Source organism: Trifolium pratense, linkage group LG2, assembly GCF_020283565.1.
Source record: "Trifolium pratense cultivar HEN17-A07 linkage group LG2, ARS_RC_1.1, whole genome shotgun sequence".
Classification (NCBI taxonomy): domain Eukaryota; kingdom Viridiplantae; phylum Streptophyta; class Magnoliopsida; order Fabales; family Fabaceae; genus Trifolium; species Trifolium pratense.
In genome coordinates, this window is record NC_060060.1 from 43,473,810 (window position 1) to 43,488,710 (window position 14,901).

General features: G+C 30.1%; 2 protein-coding genes across 5 annotated transcripts; both read right to left on the minus strand.

Moving 5' to 3' along the window:
* Positions 1-3,896: 3,896 nt before the first annotated feature.
* LOC123908671 lies at positions 3,897-9,270 on the minus strand. 2 transcript variants are annotated; one of them, XM_045959383.1, is made up of 5 exons: positions 8,773-9,258; positions 7,452-7,634; positions 5,347-5,434; positions 4,407-4,432; positions 4,204-4,314 (listed from the first exon to the last, which is right to left on the minus strand). In XM_045959383.1, exons 1-4 carry the CDS (start codon positions 9,097-9,099, stop codon positions 4,407-4,409), a joined length of 624 nt encoding a protein of 207 aa, XP_045815339.1. In that variant the 5' UTR covers positions 9,100-9,258; the 3' UTR covers positions 4,204-4,314. The 2 variants fall into 2 exon arrangements, with proteins under 2 accessions (XP_045815338.1, XP_045815339.1); XM_045959382.1 differs by lacking the exon at positions 5,347-5,434 and having other exon boundaries at positions 3,897-4,314; positions 8,773-9,270.
* Positions 9,271-9,789: 519 nt separating this feature from the next.
* Positions 9,790-13,727, minus strand: LOC123908672 (DNA-directed RNA polymerases II and IV subunit 5A-like). Of its 3 annotated transcripts, none has more exons than XM_045959384.1 (4): positions 13,595-13,727; positions 11,740-12,151; positions 10,823-10,936; positions 9,790-10,135 (listed from the first exon to the last, which is right to left on the minus strand). In XM_045959384.1, the coding sequence occupies exons 2-4, from the start codon at positions 12,118-12,120 to the stop codon at positions 10,010-10,012; spliced, it is 621 nt and encodes a 206-aa protein (XP_045815340.1). In that variant the 5' UTR covers positions 12,121-12,151; positions 13,595-13,727; the 3' UTR covers positions 9,790-10,009. The 3 variants fall into 3 exon arrangements, with proteins under 3 accessions (XP_045815340.1, XP_045815342.1, XP_045815341.1); XM_045959386.1 differs by having other exon boundaries at positions 11,740-12,128; positions 13,595-13,691; XM_045959385.1 differs by lacking the exon at positions 13,595-13,727 and adding an exon at positions 12,317-12,984.
* Positions 13,728-14,901: the final 1,174 nt, after the last annotated feature.

Genomic DNA, 14,901 nt, shown 5'->3' on the forward strand with positions numbered 1-14,901 from the left:
TTTTAATAGAAAAAATTGACAAAAGGACTAATTTGTGCATATTTTGATAGATAAAGGACCTATATGTTACAAAAAAAAAGATAGAGGACTAAAGTGTTACAAATAAATAAGATAAAGGACTATCTGTGTAATTCTGCCATAAATATATTTATACTTAGTAAAATGCTAAACACAGTGCCCCTGGGGCACTAGTTAAGGATATAAATATAAAAGTTTTATCTCGTAAATTGTGCATTCAATGTTTTAATATGTGAAAAGTTATTCTCTCTCATCATTAATTTTATCATTTGTTTCCTTTTTTAGTATGCTTAACTAGTGCCCCTAACTAGTGCCCCAGGGGCACTGTTTAGCATGACCCTTATACTTATATATAAAGAAGATATAAAAAAATTTGGTGTGAGTTTTTTATAATACCAACAATAATCTTGACTTTTTTGTTTAAGCAGTAAAAATCTTTTATTAGCAAACTCACCATAACATAAGACATTGTCTAACCTCTAGTATACTATAATTAGTTTAAATTCGGATAAAAATGTTTTATTTTTTGAAAAAATATTTAAACTTAATTGAACCATGTCTAATTTTATTTTATTAGATCAGATGATTATTTTGTCTTAAAATCGATGCAAACTATACCGTGAAGACCCCCCCATAGTAGCACAGTATCTTGTACTCCCTCCGGACACAAATTTAACTTTTTTAGTATGCCTAAACAATATTTTTTTTGCTTATATTTGTGTCCGGAGGGAGTAGTTAAAAATAATTTAAAATTTAAAATCACTTTAAAATAATTAAATATAATAAAATGACATTATATTAAGTGATTGAATGTTGGGTACCCTACCCAACAAACAAAACTCTAGAGTGTGGGACTGCTCTCACCCAATTTCGTCTAATAATAAATTTAGGAAAATGAAATTCAGTCTATGAATGGTCAATTAATTTATTATTTTCGTAATAAGTTAAATTCAATGAGATTATTACTAATTTTTATAATTACATTATAGGTATAAAATATTCATCTTAATTTTTTTTCTGTTGGTCTAGTAGTTTAATGACTAAAAATTTCATCTTAAAGGTGAATAAGTGGAGTGTACGAAATTCGAACCTCAATTCCTGCATAATATATGATATATGATGTCCCTACCAACTAAGTTAAACTTAGGAGGACAAATATTCATCTCATTTGGTAGCAACTAATCACCATTAGAGAATTTGTTGGTATATACATAAGGTGAGTTCACGATTCCTAATTGAGATTTCTCTATATGCAAGATTCAAAGATTGAAATTTTGATCATTTGTTAAAGGTTTTTGGTTCCCTTTGCATGCTTAAGGGGAATGAAGGGTTTTTTCAATTTTTTTTTTTTTTTGAGAAGTCTGAGTTTTATTATTGTTGTAAGAGATTTATCACCAAAAATTTTGGACAAGAAAAAGCTCAAAATAGTTCAATATATTTAGTTATAAATATATAATATGACAATTAATTTTTTTAGTATTTTTAATTGAGTTGGTAAATTTAAAGGTCCCAAAATTTTTTTGTCTCAAGTTTAATATCCCTAGCCTTAGTAATATTTAGATTTATTTATTTATTTTTCATACAACTTTGCATTTTTTCGATGACTAATCTATATTGATATCACGTATTATCATCTAATTTTATCAATGATTAATCTCATAAAAAACATAGCTGACCTTCTAACCGCATATTTTTCTCTACAAAACTTTATTGATTAAGATATCCAAATCTAATATCACATCAAAAAAATTTGTCAAACTTTTATTTTTTATTGTAGAAAAGAAGAAAATGTAGAGGAAAAAGAAACTTTCTCTCTTCAAATTATTGGATTTCCTACAAGTTTGATTTACGTCTACATTTTTCAGCTTCATTTATTCCTTGTGGGTATCACAACCGAAAGAAGTTTGAAATAATTCTTTTTTTTTTACTAAAACATAACATTCATTCATTCAAATAGATAGATACATCAGATACAAGTACAAATTCAATAGCGCTAAAAACGAAAATGATGAATCTGCGAACAAACTTACAGCATCCAATTTAATAGCATAAAACGACATACTCAGGCCTACAAATAATGTGACAAAATAAAAGTTACCGAAATATTCATGTCTTCGGATCTTCATCGTTGATGACCTTGTCATTGATTGAATCTGTAGTTGATCAATGTAGATTTGTCAATCTGAACCAAACGAACACCGTAAAAAACAAGAAAGCAAACAAACACCGCACGAAGACAGGATCAAACAAACACCGCACGAAGATGGGACGCACTGAGACAAAGAAATCAAAAAATAAAAAAAGAAAACTCTAATTCGTGTGAAAATCACTTATTTAAATTAAATCAGTGGAAAACATATGCACATGGGTGATTCCGGGTCAAAGAACGACCCAAAACCACCCCTTTTGAAACAAGAAGAAGAAAACTCTCTAAAAAAAAAAATTAGGACCGACTGTATTGAAATAATCATTGTTGTTCATTTAATTTAGTAAACACATCTTACGCTTAACAAATAAATTATTTGTAGTGTAACGAGTCCTATTTTTATTTATTTATTTATTTATTAATTATTATTTTTGGTATAAATTTATTATTATTATTACTATTATTATTATTATTATTGTTATTTGTGGACTATATAACAAAATACTTTCTCCGATTATAAGAAGAAAAATTCATTTTTTAGATACATTAAAATAAAATATTGATGTATATATATATATATATATATATATATATATATATATATATATATATATATATATATATATATATATATATATATATATATATATATATATATATATATATATATATATATAAACTATTAGTATATCTAAAAAATAAATGGACAAAACTTATATGCATTTCTTTAGATGCAGTTTTTTCTGTTTCTCTCACAAAAAGGTAGTTATTTATATATTTGTTAATTAGAAAAAGAAAATTGTTTTTAAATAAAAATAACTTTCCCCCATGTATCTAGCACAGTAAGAACTGTATATATGAAATTGTACATAAGTTTACTCCAAAATAATTTTTTTTTTATTAAGAACCGGACGGAATATATCGATAAAAGAGTATTGACTTTTGAACCTAGATGTACTTTGAACGAAATTTCAAGTGCAACATATATATAATCAATTATATCTTTATTATCACACACACATAGCATTCAAAATACGTGTTGAAATATAAGATACCAACGAATAATTCGATATGCAAATGGGAAAGAGACAGTATTCCATAATCACATGAAAATGGGAAAAGGACAATATTCTCGAATCAAAGTATTACATTTTTAGGGGATGTAAGATTTAGTTTGGTGGTTTGCATGAGGTTTAAGAAATTGAGTGCTAATAGTAGTTTTGGGGGAAAAAATAATTTGATAGATGTATTAGGGACGAATCCAGAAATATATGAAATGAGAGACCGAAAAATTTATATTAATTTTTTTTTGTTACTAGGTTATTGATATAAGGTTTTCCCTATTGTTTTCTAATTTTTAGTGGCTTTAATATTTTCTTGAAAGAAATTAACTTTTTTTTTGTTACAATGTTATTGGTACAAAGTTTTTACCATTATTTAGCAGTGACTAATCTCTATATATTGAGAACCCTCTGGAGTACATAATGTAGTTCTTTCATCCCAACCAAATTTTTTCATACACAAAACATAAATAGATCGAACTCTGACTACTTGCTTAAGAGATATAAGATTCTTATTCACTTAAACCAATTTATTGTCCATGTATATTCATTCATAATATTCATAGTCTTATGTATATAAAAAGCTAATGAACAAGAGGGAGGGAGAGGCCCAAGCCCCTGCTTGCCCCTAGCTAGATCTGTGCCTGTGTATTGTGAAGATGTTTGAAAAATAGAAAACAAGAACAATTTTTTTTTTGTTGAATAAAACAAGAACAATTTGTTTGAAACATATGGCAAACCTAGTGTAAATGCTATATATTATATTTACATTCACAAACATTATATGCACATGTATAAAGAAGACACCCTAAGTAGCACTATTGAAAAACCAACATGTAGTAACTATTTAATTTTAATTATTGTGAATTATTTGAACTTTGATCTTCATTGGTGTTGCTATTTGTTGGCTTCTCATCTATTGAATTAGATAAGTATGATTGCTCCATAATTTTGCTTTCAATTTTCTTTTCACTTGATGAGCTTTCCACATAGGTGTTGAGGGCAAGTTGGCCAGAATAAAGCAATAAACCAAAAGAGTTTATGCCATACACAAATGTTGCAAGGTAACATAAGCCATTTATTACTGTCCTGTAAGACAAATTAATATCAAATAATTGTTATATACTTTATCATAAAATGAAAATATTAAGCCATTTAGAGAGATAAGTTATGGAAGCTACCTAATGGTGATTGTTATCTGTCGGACCTGAAAAGTGTATCATTTATAATGTAAGTCTACTTGAGTAATAAGCATAAGATATTAAAGATATTAATGTGTTAAATTTAAAATTTATTTGATAATTATGCTACAATGGTGCAATTTATTTTTCAAAGATGTGGCAGTCATATCTCACATTGTAGATATATGCATAGATATTTAAGAAAAAACTATAAAATCATAGTATAATTCTCAAGTAGTATTTTCATGTAGTCTGCTATTCTCATGGTCATTATGATCATTGGACGATGTTGATGAAAAAATTTCTCCATTTGAAATAATATTGTAGTCCCACCGAGAATGAAATATTGATTGTGGCAGCAGGAGTAAAACCAATAGAGACGGGAGTACAACCAACAGAGACGCAACACAAATTAATTGAAGAGTAAAAGTTGAAGGAATTAGAAGGCAAACAAAATTAACTTTTTCAAGAAATTTCTCGTGACGTGCTTAAAATAATCCTCAATAAAGATACATCCAAAGGTATATGGAATCCAATGAAGTAAAAATTTCAAGGTTTAAATCGGGTAAAAAAACACAACTGCAAGCTTTAAGGATGGATTTTGAGATTCTTCATGTGCAAGAATGAGAAATAGTTAATGTGATAGAAATAAACATTAATTGTTTCTACTTCTTTCATACGAAGAATCCAAAAATGACTCTGTAAAACTTGCAGTGGTGCTCCTTTTATCCGGTTTGAACCCTAAAATTTATGCTGCATAGAATCTCAGATACCTTTAGATGTGTTATTGAGGATTGCACATCATGAGAAATTGTTTGAAAAAGTTAATTTTTTGCTTTCAAGTCCTTCAAGTTCTACTCTTCAATCAATTTGCCTTGTGCCTCTTTTGGCTCTAGTCCTACTTGAAAGAAAATTCTTTCAACACGAGAAAATTTAATACCTCGTCTCAATGAAACTCCAATATTCTTCCAAACAATATTCTTCAATGTCATAATGATCATCAAACTTGGGAATAACATCCTTCTTGTCTGGAAATATTATTAATCATATACATCTACTTTTGAAATTCAGTGTATAACAAAAAATAGATATATTCATTTTAATTGATCGATTCTATTAACTTTCAACAGTAGACTACAAGTACCAATCGTTAGTTTGTTCATTGGTGATTTGCGCTGAACTTGGTAGGTTGGACCGCGGTTCAATTCCCCGCAACTACGATCGGGAGGGGCTGAAACCACTTGATGACAGAACTGACGCCGAACCAGATTCAATTGGTGGTGAAAAAAAAACAATAGACTACAAGAAACTACTACTATTAGCACTACTACCACTTTCCGCCATTCTTCTAAACTCCTTCTACTTGAAAGAAATTAAAATTGCAAATTTCATTCTTGATACACACACTTATTATTTCTCTCAGCCCCATTGTTTCTCTCACATTCACTATGGATTAGGCTCCAATAATGGAGAGCTCTGATACCATTTGTTAAATCCAATGACTATCATACTCGTTTTATGAGAGAATGGCTTATTTTATTGAGAACAAAAAGTTTGGCTATATATAGCATTACACATGATTCAAAGAAAAATTAAAAGCGTGAAAATAGATGCAAATTCACATTTTACTCTACTTACTGAAGACTAAATCACATCAGAAAACTAAGACATGTCTTGCAATTCCTAATAAATAGGAACAAATTAAACATAAATGTGTAAGTAATAACCACAAAACAATCTAACAACACATTCTACATATATATATATATATAGTTCAAGGGAGGGAATGTTAGATTATTGTGGGGTTATTAGTTTATTGATTTATGTTTAATTTGTTCCTATTTATTAGGAATTCTATATTTTGTGACTTAGTCTTTACATTTTACAAGCCTTGTAAAACGTGATTTTGCATCTACATTTACGCTTTCAATTTTTTTCTTAACCATGTGCAAGCCATATTCGTTTTTCTCAATAAAAAAAAAATACACTCTGATGAAACTACGTACTGTACTATACTAGTTATAAGTGGGATGTAACGTACGGGGCGGGGAATGTGCAGATAAAGTTTCTCCGTTCTCCGCCCCGAAGTGTCTACGTGGAGTTTTTGCTTTCATCCCCGTCCTCACGGGAAAATATTTGTCCCCGTCTTCATCTCCACAGATCCCTACGCTACTCGCGAAGATCCACGGATATTGAATATTAACAAATTTTTTATATTTTTTTGTCAAAATTTTCCTGTTTTATTTTAAAAAATAAATATTTTGCATCTTTCTTTTTTAAAAAATAAAAACAACACATAATGAATTCATAACAAAAAACATTGCAAAAATATTTGGCTACTAATAATCATACAAAATCTAGTAGCCAAAATATTTCATAATTTATAGCAAAGTATGCATAATCATACAAAAATTCATAACCAATATTATCTCAAAATAGTTGGAGAAAATAATGGACAAACTCTTCTGTTACTTTTTTATTTATTTTTAACAATAATAATATAGTTAAGTATATATGGACGGATTCGGGGAATCCGCGGGAACGGATGTGTCTTCCCCGATCACCGTCCCGAAGTGCTCACAGGGAAGTTTTTACCTCCATCCCCGTCAACACGGGGAAAAAATCCTGGTTTTCGGAGCTCCGAACGGGGCAATCCCCCCGGGTTCCGCTTTGAAGGATGCAAATTGACATCCCTGGTTATCAGTTTTAACACTCTTAACATTTGCCCTCACTTATAAACATATTTTTAAACTTTATTTTATTCGATGCGAGACTCTTCACATATCCTATCTCATCCAAGATTGTATATCTAAAGTATGACTCGAGTGGCCTGATAGTGATGACTCAACAAATTTTATATATATTCCGATACCATTTTAAAATTTAGATTGTGTCTAATTCTTCGCTTACAAAATCATCTTGTGAAGTATGGACAGCAAATGTTATTATAATCAATATGTCAACATGATCCTGAACATAGAAAATGAAAATATAGAATTTATAACTTTTCAAAAAAGATAAAAAGAAAAGATATGATGTACAAACCGAGAAATTATTTGATGAAATTGTTTGGCGATATAGAGCTTCTTCTATATTTGTTGTGAATTTATAGAGAATAACAGCAATAACACCAGCCATAACTGCTCCTAACAATGCTTGATCAGGTGATGGTTTTTTCTTAGATTTCTTGAAAGATGACTTCTTCACACCACCAGAAGACCTATATTTCTAAAATCAACATTCCATTTCATTAAATAATATTAAATGTACTCAATTATATGAACTTTGTTTATATCCTAATGAATAATGCATGAGGCATAACTTGATCAAAGTCTCAAGATAAAATAAATAAATGACTAGGAAATGAATTTTGAATCTTATTTTAGTGTTTGATTTAAAATAAATTGAAATGAAAGAAAAAAGGTGAAAAAAGGGCAGTATTTTAAATAATTCGAATATTAGTCAATTTAATTAATGGTTGGACTAAAATCTCTTTAAAAAATATGCTAAAAATAATAATTATTTTAAATAGATATTTTGAAAATAAATTGATGTTTTTTTCTCCTACTTCAGATAGGTCTTATTGCTGAGTTAGACCCTCTTCATTTTCTCTTATTGCTGAGTTCGGATCATTTACATTTTTCCTCTCTTCTACTATAGTTTTGAAGAATTTTAGAATACTCTCTCTATTACATATTATATTATAAGTAAAATTCTATATATTAAATAATTGAACCACCAAATATAACATCATTGTTTTTATATATATGTCTAAAACTTTAACAATGGTAAAAATAGAGTAAATAAAAAATGAAGAGAATCTTGAACCTTTATAGCCGATATATTCTTATGAACATTTTTCTTTATAGAATGATGAGCAATAATAACAATCATTCTAACACTGTTTTTCCAACACCTTAAAATAATCAAACTTTCATAAATGTTGTAAATAAAAGAGGAAATGTTAATAAAAAAGTGTTAAGTCAATATTAGTATATTACTAGCATATATATCTTTTTTTCAATGAAATATAAACATATCCACACACGTTACTGTCTACAAATAGAACAACTGAAGATAAATTGTCAAACTACTATATAAAAATAAACTGAGATCTCTTCTTTGATTTAATTATTGTCAAACTACTAAATAAATAAATAAAGTAAAAATAAACCGATATATTTTCAAATGATTTAACGATGATTTTCATGAATTTAGTACAGTATACTTTAATTAGAAACTATTTATAATATTTGTATATTTTAGAGATTAAATTAGAGAGAAAAAATGATAGTTCAAAAACTAAATTGATGTTTTATTCCAATTTGCATGAAGAAGAAGAAGAAAAAATAGTAACATGATATACCAATTGTTTTGCTTTTTTGATCCGGCGCTGGATAGTGGGAAAGAAGAATACAGCAATGGCCACAGAAAGAACTACACTGAAAGTTACTTGAATTGAAGAAGATTCATCTATATCACTAAAATAAGTGCTTAAATCCACGGTTGCAGTGGTGAGTTTGGTTATCCACGGTGAAAGTGCTTCTTGAGAAGGATTAATGGCTGAAACAGTATGAGAATTAATAGTGGATTTTTGTAGAAGAGTTGGTGAAGAAAAATGAGGGGCTTTGAGGGGAACAGGGAGGTTTGGGAAGTAAAATTGGTGATTGTGGTGTAAGAGAGAGTGCAACATTGGATATGGGTAAACTAAATGATACAATAAGTGAAGAAAATTGAATATTTTAGTGATGAGATTCTTGTTCCTAAACTTGAAACTAATCAATGAATAAGTATATTTTTGTTTCTTTCTTTTGGTTTTGTTGTTCAACTTGGATTTTGTTTGAGAATGAAATGAAAATCTTAACATGTAAAATATCCCTTGTCTATTTCTTCTTTTTATGATTTTTTTCTATGGCATCTATAATCTTTTCCCACGTGGATAAACTTATCTACCTCCACAAAAATTTCAAAAACATATAATCATTAAATAAATAAAAGTTTCCTCCATAAACAAGATGCATCTACATCTACATTTCATATAATTCCAACAGAAAAAGAAAAGACATTATGTCGTCATCATAAATAAAATTCATCATTCAAGTTGAAACAATTTTAATATAGAAAATGTCTTTCAAATTTAACTTCTTAAATAAGATAGTAGAGCAGTCAAAATGGAATAATTCAGTAACTCAACAATGGGCAGTGCTAAGATTATATGGTTAGATTGGAAGGGTGAATATAAAAGTTAAATTCATCCATTAACAAATAGGCAATTTATGGTTTGGTTCAGGAAAGAAAACAAAACAAAACCGAATCAAATATTAGAACTGTTTAAAAACCACCAGAAACATAACCATGCCGTTAAACCAAACTACACCAATAATAAAGGTTATAAAGTCACCATGTTAATGTGCATGATTTGCATAAATATTAGTAGGTAACATATTGCAAAAGTAGTATAGCTGATGAGCTCAAAGAAATCCTTATACAACAATTTTCAGTATGTAACATAAATGCCTGCAGTCTCTGTGTTTGTGTGCATGCTTTGCATAAATAATTAACATATTGCAAAAGTAGTCTAGCTGATGAACTGAAGGAAATTCTTATATAACAATTCGGTATGTAATATAAACTCCTGCAGTCTCACTTTGCCGGGTTATCCGCACAACTTGTCCACGATTTAGTCCATAATATTTCGCAACAGGATCCGTTATCAGCATTTTAGGTAGCTGAGAAGCAGCCCATAAATATTAGATATAATGAACCGCAGTAGAAGTTTTTAGTAGAATACTATAATTGCAAATAAGAGACAATATATGCATACATGACTAATACAACTATAAGATAAATAATGAAGGAGTTAACACAATTACATTAATCTTCACTGGAAGAAATTGCGATCTAAATAGATTTAAAAGCTCCCAAGACAAGCAAATGGGAAGGATCACAATATGCTAAACTTTCACTATGCTTGAATGAACATATACTGTCCAAACTTAGTAGATACATCGTTTAATCTAGAAATGGATCAAGCTTTTCTATTAATGATGAGATTAAGTGATTAGAAACTGTAATAGCGGGCTATGTTGTTTTAGCAAAAGTTCACACAGATTGAATTACTCTATCCTTTGTGTTCCATCAACAATGAAGAGTGATATTATTCAATTGGGGTGCAGATTTTAGCATTTCTTTTTGTTCAATCCAAGATGCATGTAATAGAATTTCAATGAGTTTAATGTGAGCTGAATTGAAAGATTTTTCTTATTAGCTTTAGAGGTTATTTCCAATTCGGGTACCATTGCATTACAATATACAGAACTAGTATCTTAACTAACAAGCAAATCAGAATTTCTCATCTACATGAAAATTAAATATATGCAAAAATTTATTTAAAATAAAAAGTATAGAACACTGACCTGAGTTTCTTGGCAAGTGTATGTCTTGAGCAACTCTTTCTTCTCAGCGTCGGTGAGCACCTGATGTTTCGGCACAAGCTCATGCTGTGTTATGTTCACCAGCAATTCATCCTCCTGCACCACCAACGGTTGCCTCAATCGTTAACAACCACCTACCCGTGCGGATGAAGAAATCTATTTTATCTAACTATCTATCTATCTTCAATCTATTTTAACAAAAAAAATTGCCCCAATGAGAAATGTCATGTGGCAGATATTCACATCTCCATTTTCTGACATTTTCCCTTATACAATGCAATCTTGCACGCAATCTCTACTAATCCATCTATTCTTAGTTTATCTATTCTAAACAGTCTTTCACTAATGACAGCATAATTTTACACATCTGTTTCCTGTATTTTCTACACATTCGTATATCGTTGTATGGGATCTTTATGATTAATATTAACTAAATATAATAATATTATTAATAATAATAGAACCACTCATTAACAAGTGTCACCGTCTCGCTTATAATTTAGTTAAAACGAATCACATGTTGATCGTTAATATTGCAAGGACCAACAATTCTCCAAATTTACAAAATTGCAAAATTATCTTTTGAAATGAAACCCTCGATCAATTTAGACTCAACTTCAAAGAATGATTATTTTTGTGATAGATGGACTAAATTGACAAAAAAATTCAATTGAAGGGGAGTTTTTTTATTTGATAAATTCAAAACACTGAACTGCTAAATACTTATAATGTCAATATGTAAATTTAAAAGACTATTGTTCGATACTTATAATTTCAACAGCCAAACATGTGATTCACTCAATTTTATTTCCCGCTTAACAATTTTTGAGTACTTGTTTTAACAGCTATCTATAATTAGGTAATGATTTAGAAGTTAGAAGAAAGTGACAAATGATTACCATAAAGACCTCCATGCGAACTTTGGCGGACAAGTTCGCGAGCTCCGCTCGAGCTTTGGAACTGACTTGCACCTGAAGAACAAGAATACCTCTACGGACATTATCGGTGATCATTCGGTTGCGATAAGTTGTAACAACCTGGACACCAATTTTGTTATTATCAGGAAAGAAGACATAGATTTGGTCAGAAGGATCGTCTTTATTGGCTTTCAAAATAGTGAGGTCTACTCTCTTCATGTTTTCGCCGAACTTTGCTTTGAACTCTTCAATGGACATGTTTACCTCAGAGTCTAGGACAAGGTAGTTTCTGTCTCTTAACATTTCTAAAATCGTTCTGTGGACTCTGTATAGTTTCGTTACCTCTTTCTCCGAAACAACCATTGTTGCGTCTGCTTTGGGTTGCCAAAATAAACTAAAAAACATAAATCAATATGTAAATCATTTTGTGTATCTAAAATTGAAGTTAAATATACACACAAAGTTTGCACAAAAAATCATTTCAAGGTTGGGATTTTGTAGATTTCAATTCAAGGTTGGGATTTTAGTTTCTAATAAAAAAAATGCTTGAAATATACACCTTTTGATCTCTATCCAACTGCAAACCAACAAAGTGACTGTGTGAATGCAGGACTGTGGCAACTGAAAGGAATCAATTCAATCCAATGGTGAACCAACATGATGACTGTGTGAAATCACAATTCTAAAATTACCCACAACGTATGGGATCCTCTTGCCCCAACAGAACCAATCTTCTACTCGCAAGTCTCCACTATCCTTACAGATACAACGGTTCACCCACTGAATTCTAATCACTCTCAATTTCCAAAAAGGTAGCACCAACACAAGATTCTATCAACCAAATACTCTAAAGAACTACTCCCTCCGGTCACTATTATAAGCAAATTTGACATTTTTGGTACATTAAAAAAGTGTGATGTTTCTGCTCCATAATATAGACCAAATACATCAATTTTTCAATGTATAAAAAATGTCAAATTTGCTTATAATAAGAACCGGCAGGAGTATTCCTCAAGGTTCCTACCTCTATCTCTAAAACATAACCTCACAACTTTACCTACTAAGGACCTGTTTGAAACGACTTATTTGAGCTCATCTACTAACATAAGTTTTGTGAGCCCACTTGGGTTGGTGCATTGGTATTGGCTTGGGACCTGGGAGTGTGCTCCTCTTGAGGTCTGAGGTTCGATTCTCTCTGACGCCAATTTGGATGGGCTAATTTAGCTTCTTCAAAAAAAAAAAAAAACATAAGTTTTGTGAGACTGTTTGACAAAACTTATAAAAACAGCTTATAACATTTTCCATAAAACAATTTCAGCTTATTTTTATAAGTTCTCCAACATAGCTTATGAAAACAACTTATAGCATATACAAAAGCAAGTTAATTAATTTTATCTGATGCTATAAAAATGGCTAAGCCTTATACAAAAGTGGGTATCATGATAAGTGTTTGTGCTGCAAATAAGTTGTTTATCAAAAGTTTCGCCCCCGATACCACTTACTTCACTTTGCTATCTGATCACAGAAAATACTCACTTCAAATCCTAACATTTAATTTACTCATGAACAAGGTACAATATTGTAAAAATATCAGCTAAAAAACTCGTCTTTTTCGTGTTCAATCCTTGAGTAAATATTTATCACAAAATCTCAAACCAATTTAATCTTGAAGTAAAGGAAATCAATTCAATTTGCAGTGGAGTAAAGGAAAAATTAAAAATTAAATCAACGGAAACCTAATATGAAGAAAATCAATTCAATCAAAGTGAAGAAAAGTAAAGAAAAATTGCTGTGGAGAGAAAACGACATAGAAGATTCGAAGTGGAGAAGAACTTACTGTTGTTTGAGGAGAGGGCCGGAGGTGTGGAGGCCGCGGGAGAGTTGCTAGGGTGGAGAGATGTCGGAGTAGGCAGCACGGCTGACTGTGTGAGGGTTTATGTAAAGGGTTTTTACCATTAAATTGAAATATTATTATTCTAAAAAACAATAAAGAGGTTAATTGTTTTGTATCGTCGGTGTAATTTTTTGTACACATATATTCAATGACACGTTGCCACATTATTTTATGAATATGACATATCATGTGTTTTTAATTATCATACATGATTTGTCGATATATTATTGGACGCACGTGCAAAATAACTTTAGACTGACGATCATATAAATTAAATTCAGTAAGAATACTAACATTAAAATATTCCTTTTAAAAAAATTAATATTTTAATTGTTTTGACTAAAACATTAAAAATTAATAGTTTTTTTTTCTTCAAAAAAACACCTATTAATTTTTTTTGATAAACTATTAATTATATTTTACTATACCAATTTATTTTATTTATTTTTACATATTTACTATTCCAATTTTTTTTTCCCACCGTAAACTTAACTCAGTTGATAGAGACATTACATTTATAGTGTTAGGTTCAAAGTCCGAATACTCCACTTATCTACTTAAAGATGAAATTCTAACTATTAAGTAGAGCAACAATCAAATATTTCCCTATTCTTCTTCCTGACTATACCATTTTTTCTCAATTACTCGCTATACTAATCTTATATTATTTTTGAAGCATGTGCATTTTGTTAATTGAATCTTACATAACAAGGTGCAGGGATATCTGAGATATGCAGTTGATGTTGTGTCAATGGTGTTCAAAGTAATGGTTGAGGTTGATGCTAACACTATGTCGAAGGTTGCAATGCTGCTTTGGACGACGAAATAAAAAATGTTGGAGTGAAAAAATGTCAATTGTGTTCAAGGTAATCTCAAATGGCTACATAGTAGCTAACCATATTGAAATAGATTGCTTGCAGGTGGTGCAAATAGAACTCACCATTTTTATTTTTTTTGAGAAATGAAAATCATCCTAACTCAAATTACCATATTAGTCTAACAATAATTCCTATTGGTTAAACTAAAAGTCAGTGTATTTTATTTCTGCCTTAATTGAAATATCATTCTCAATATAAAGGAACTCCTTGCGAGAAATTGGAGGGTAAATGTTGTTCATACCCTTCGTGACGACAACACTTGTGCAGATTATTTAGCCAAACTTGGTACACGCAGCCTTGAAGCTTATTCTCCCTTAGCTACTCCGCCTGCTGGAATGAATCTTCTCCTACTAGCTAATGCTAGTGGGACGC

Bases quoted from the DNA above. Each gene is read 5' to 3' on its own strand.
- LOC123908672 (XM_045959384.1), bottom strand. From the start codon at position 12,120: ATGGTTGTTTCGGAGAAAGAGGTAACGAAACTATACAGAGTCCACAGA. The intron at 10,937-11,739 runs GTAATCATTTGT...TTGGTGGTGCAG, and splicing joins TTCGCATGGAGGTCTTTATG to GAGGATGAATTGCTGGTGAA. The intron at 10,136-10,822 runs GTCAGTGTTCTA...GCTGCTTCTCAG, and splicing joins ACACTTGCCAAGAAACTCAG to CTACCTAAAATGCTGATAAC.
- LOC123908671 (XM_045959382.1), bottom strand. From the start codon at position 9,099: ATGTTGCACTCTCTCTTACACCACAATCACCAATTTTACTTCCCAAAC. The intron at 7,635-8,772 runs GTATATCATGTT...TGTTGATTTTAG, and splicing joins TCAAAAAAGCAAAACAATTG to AAATATAGGTCTTCTGGTGG. The intron at 4,433-7,451 runs GTTTGTACATCA...TACACTTTTCAG, and splicing joins TTTCATCAAATAATTTCTCG to GTCCGACAGATAACAATCAC.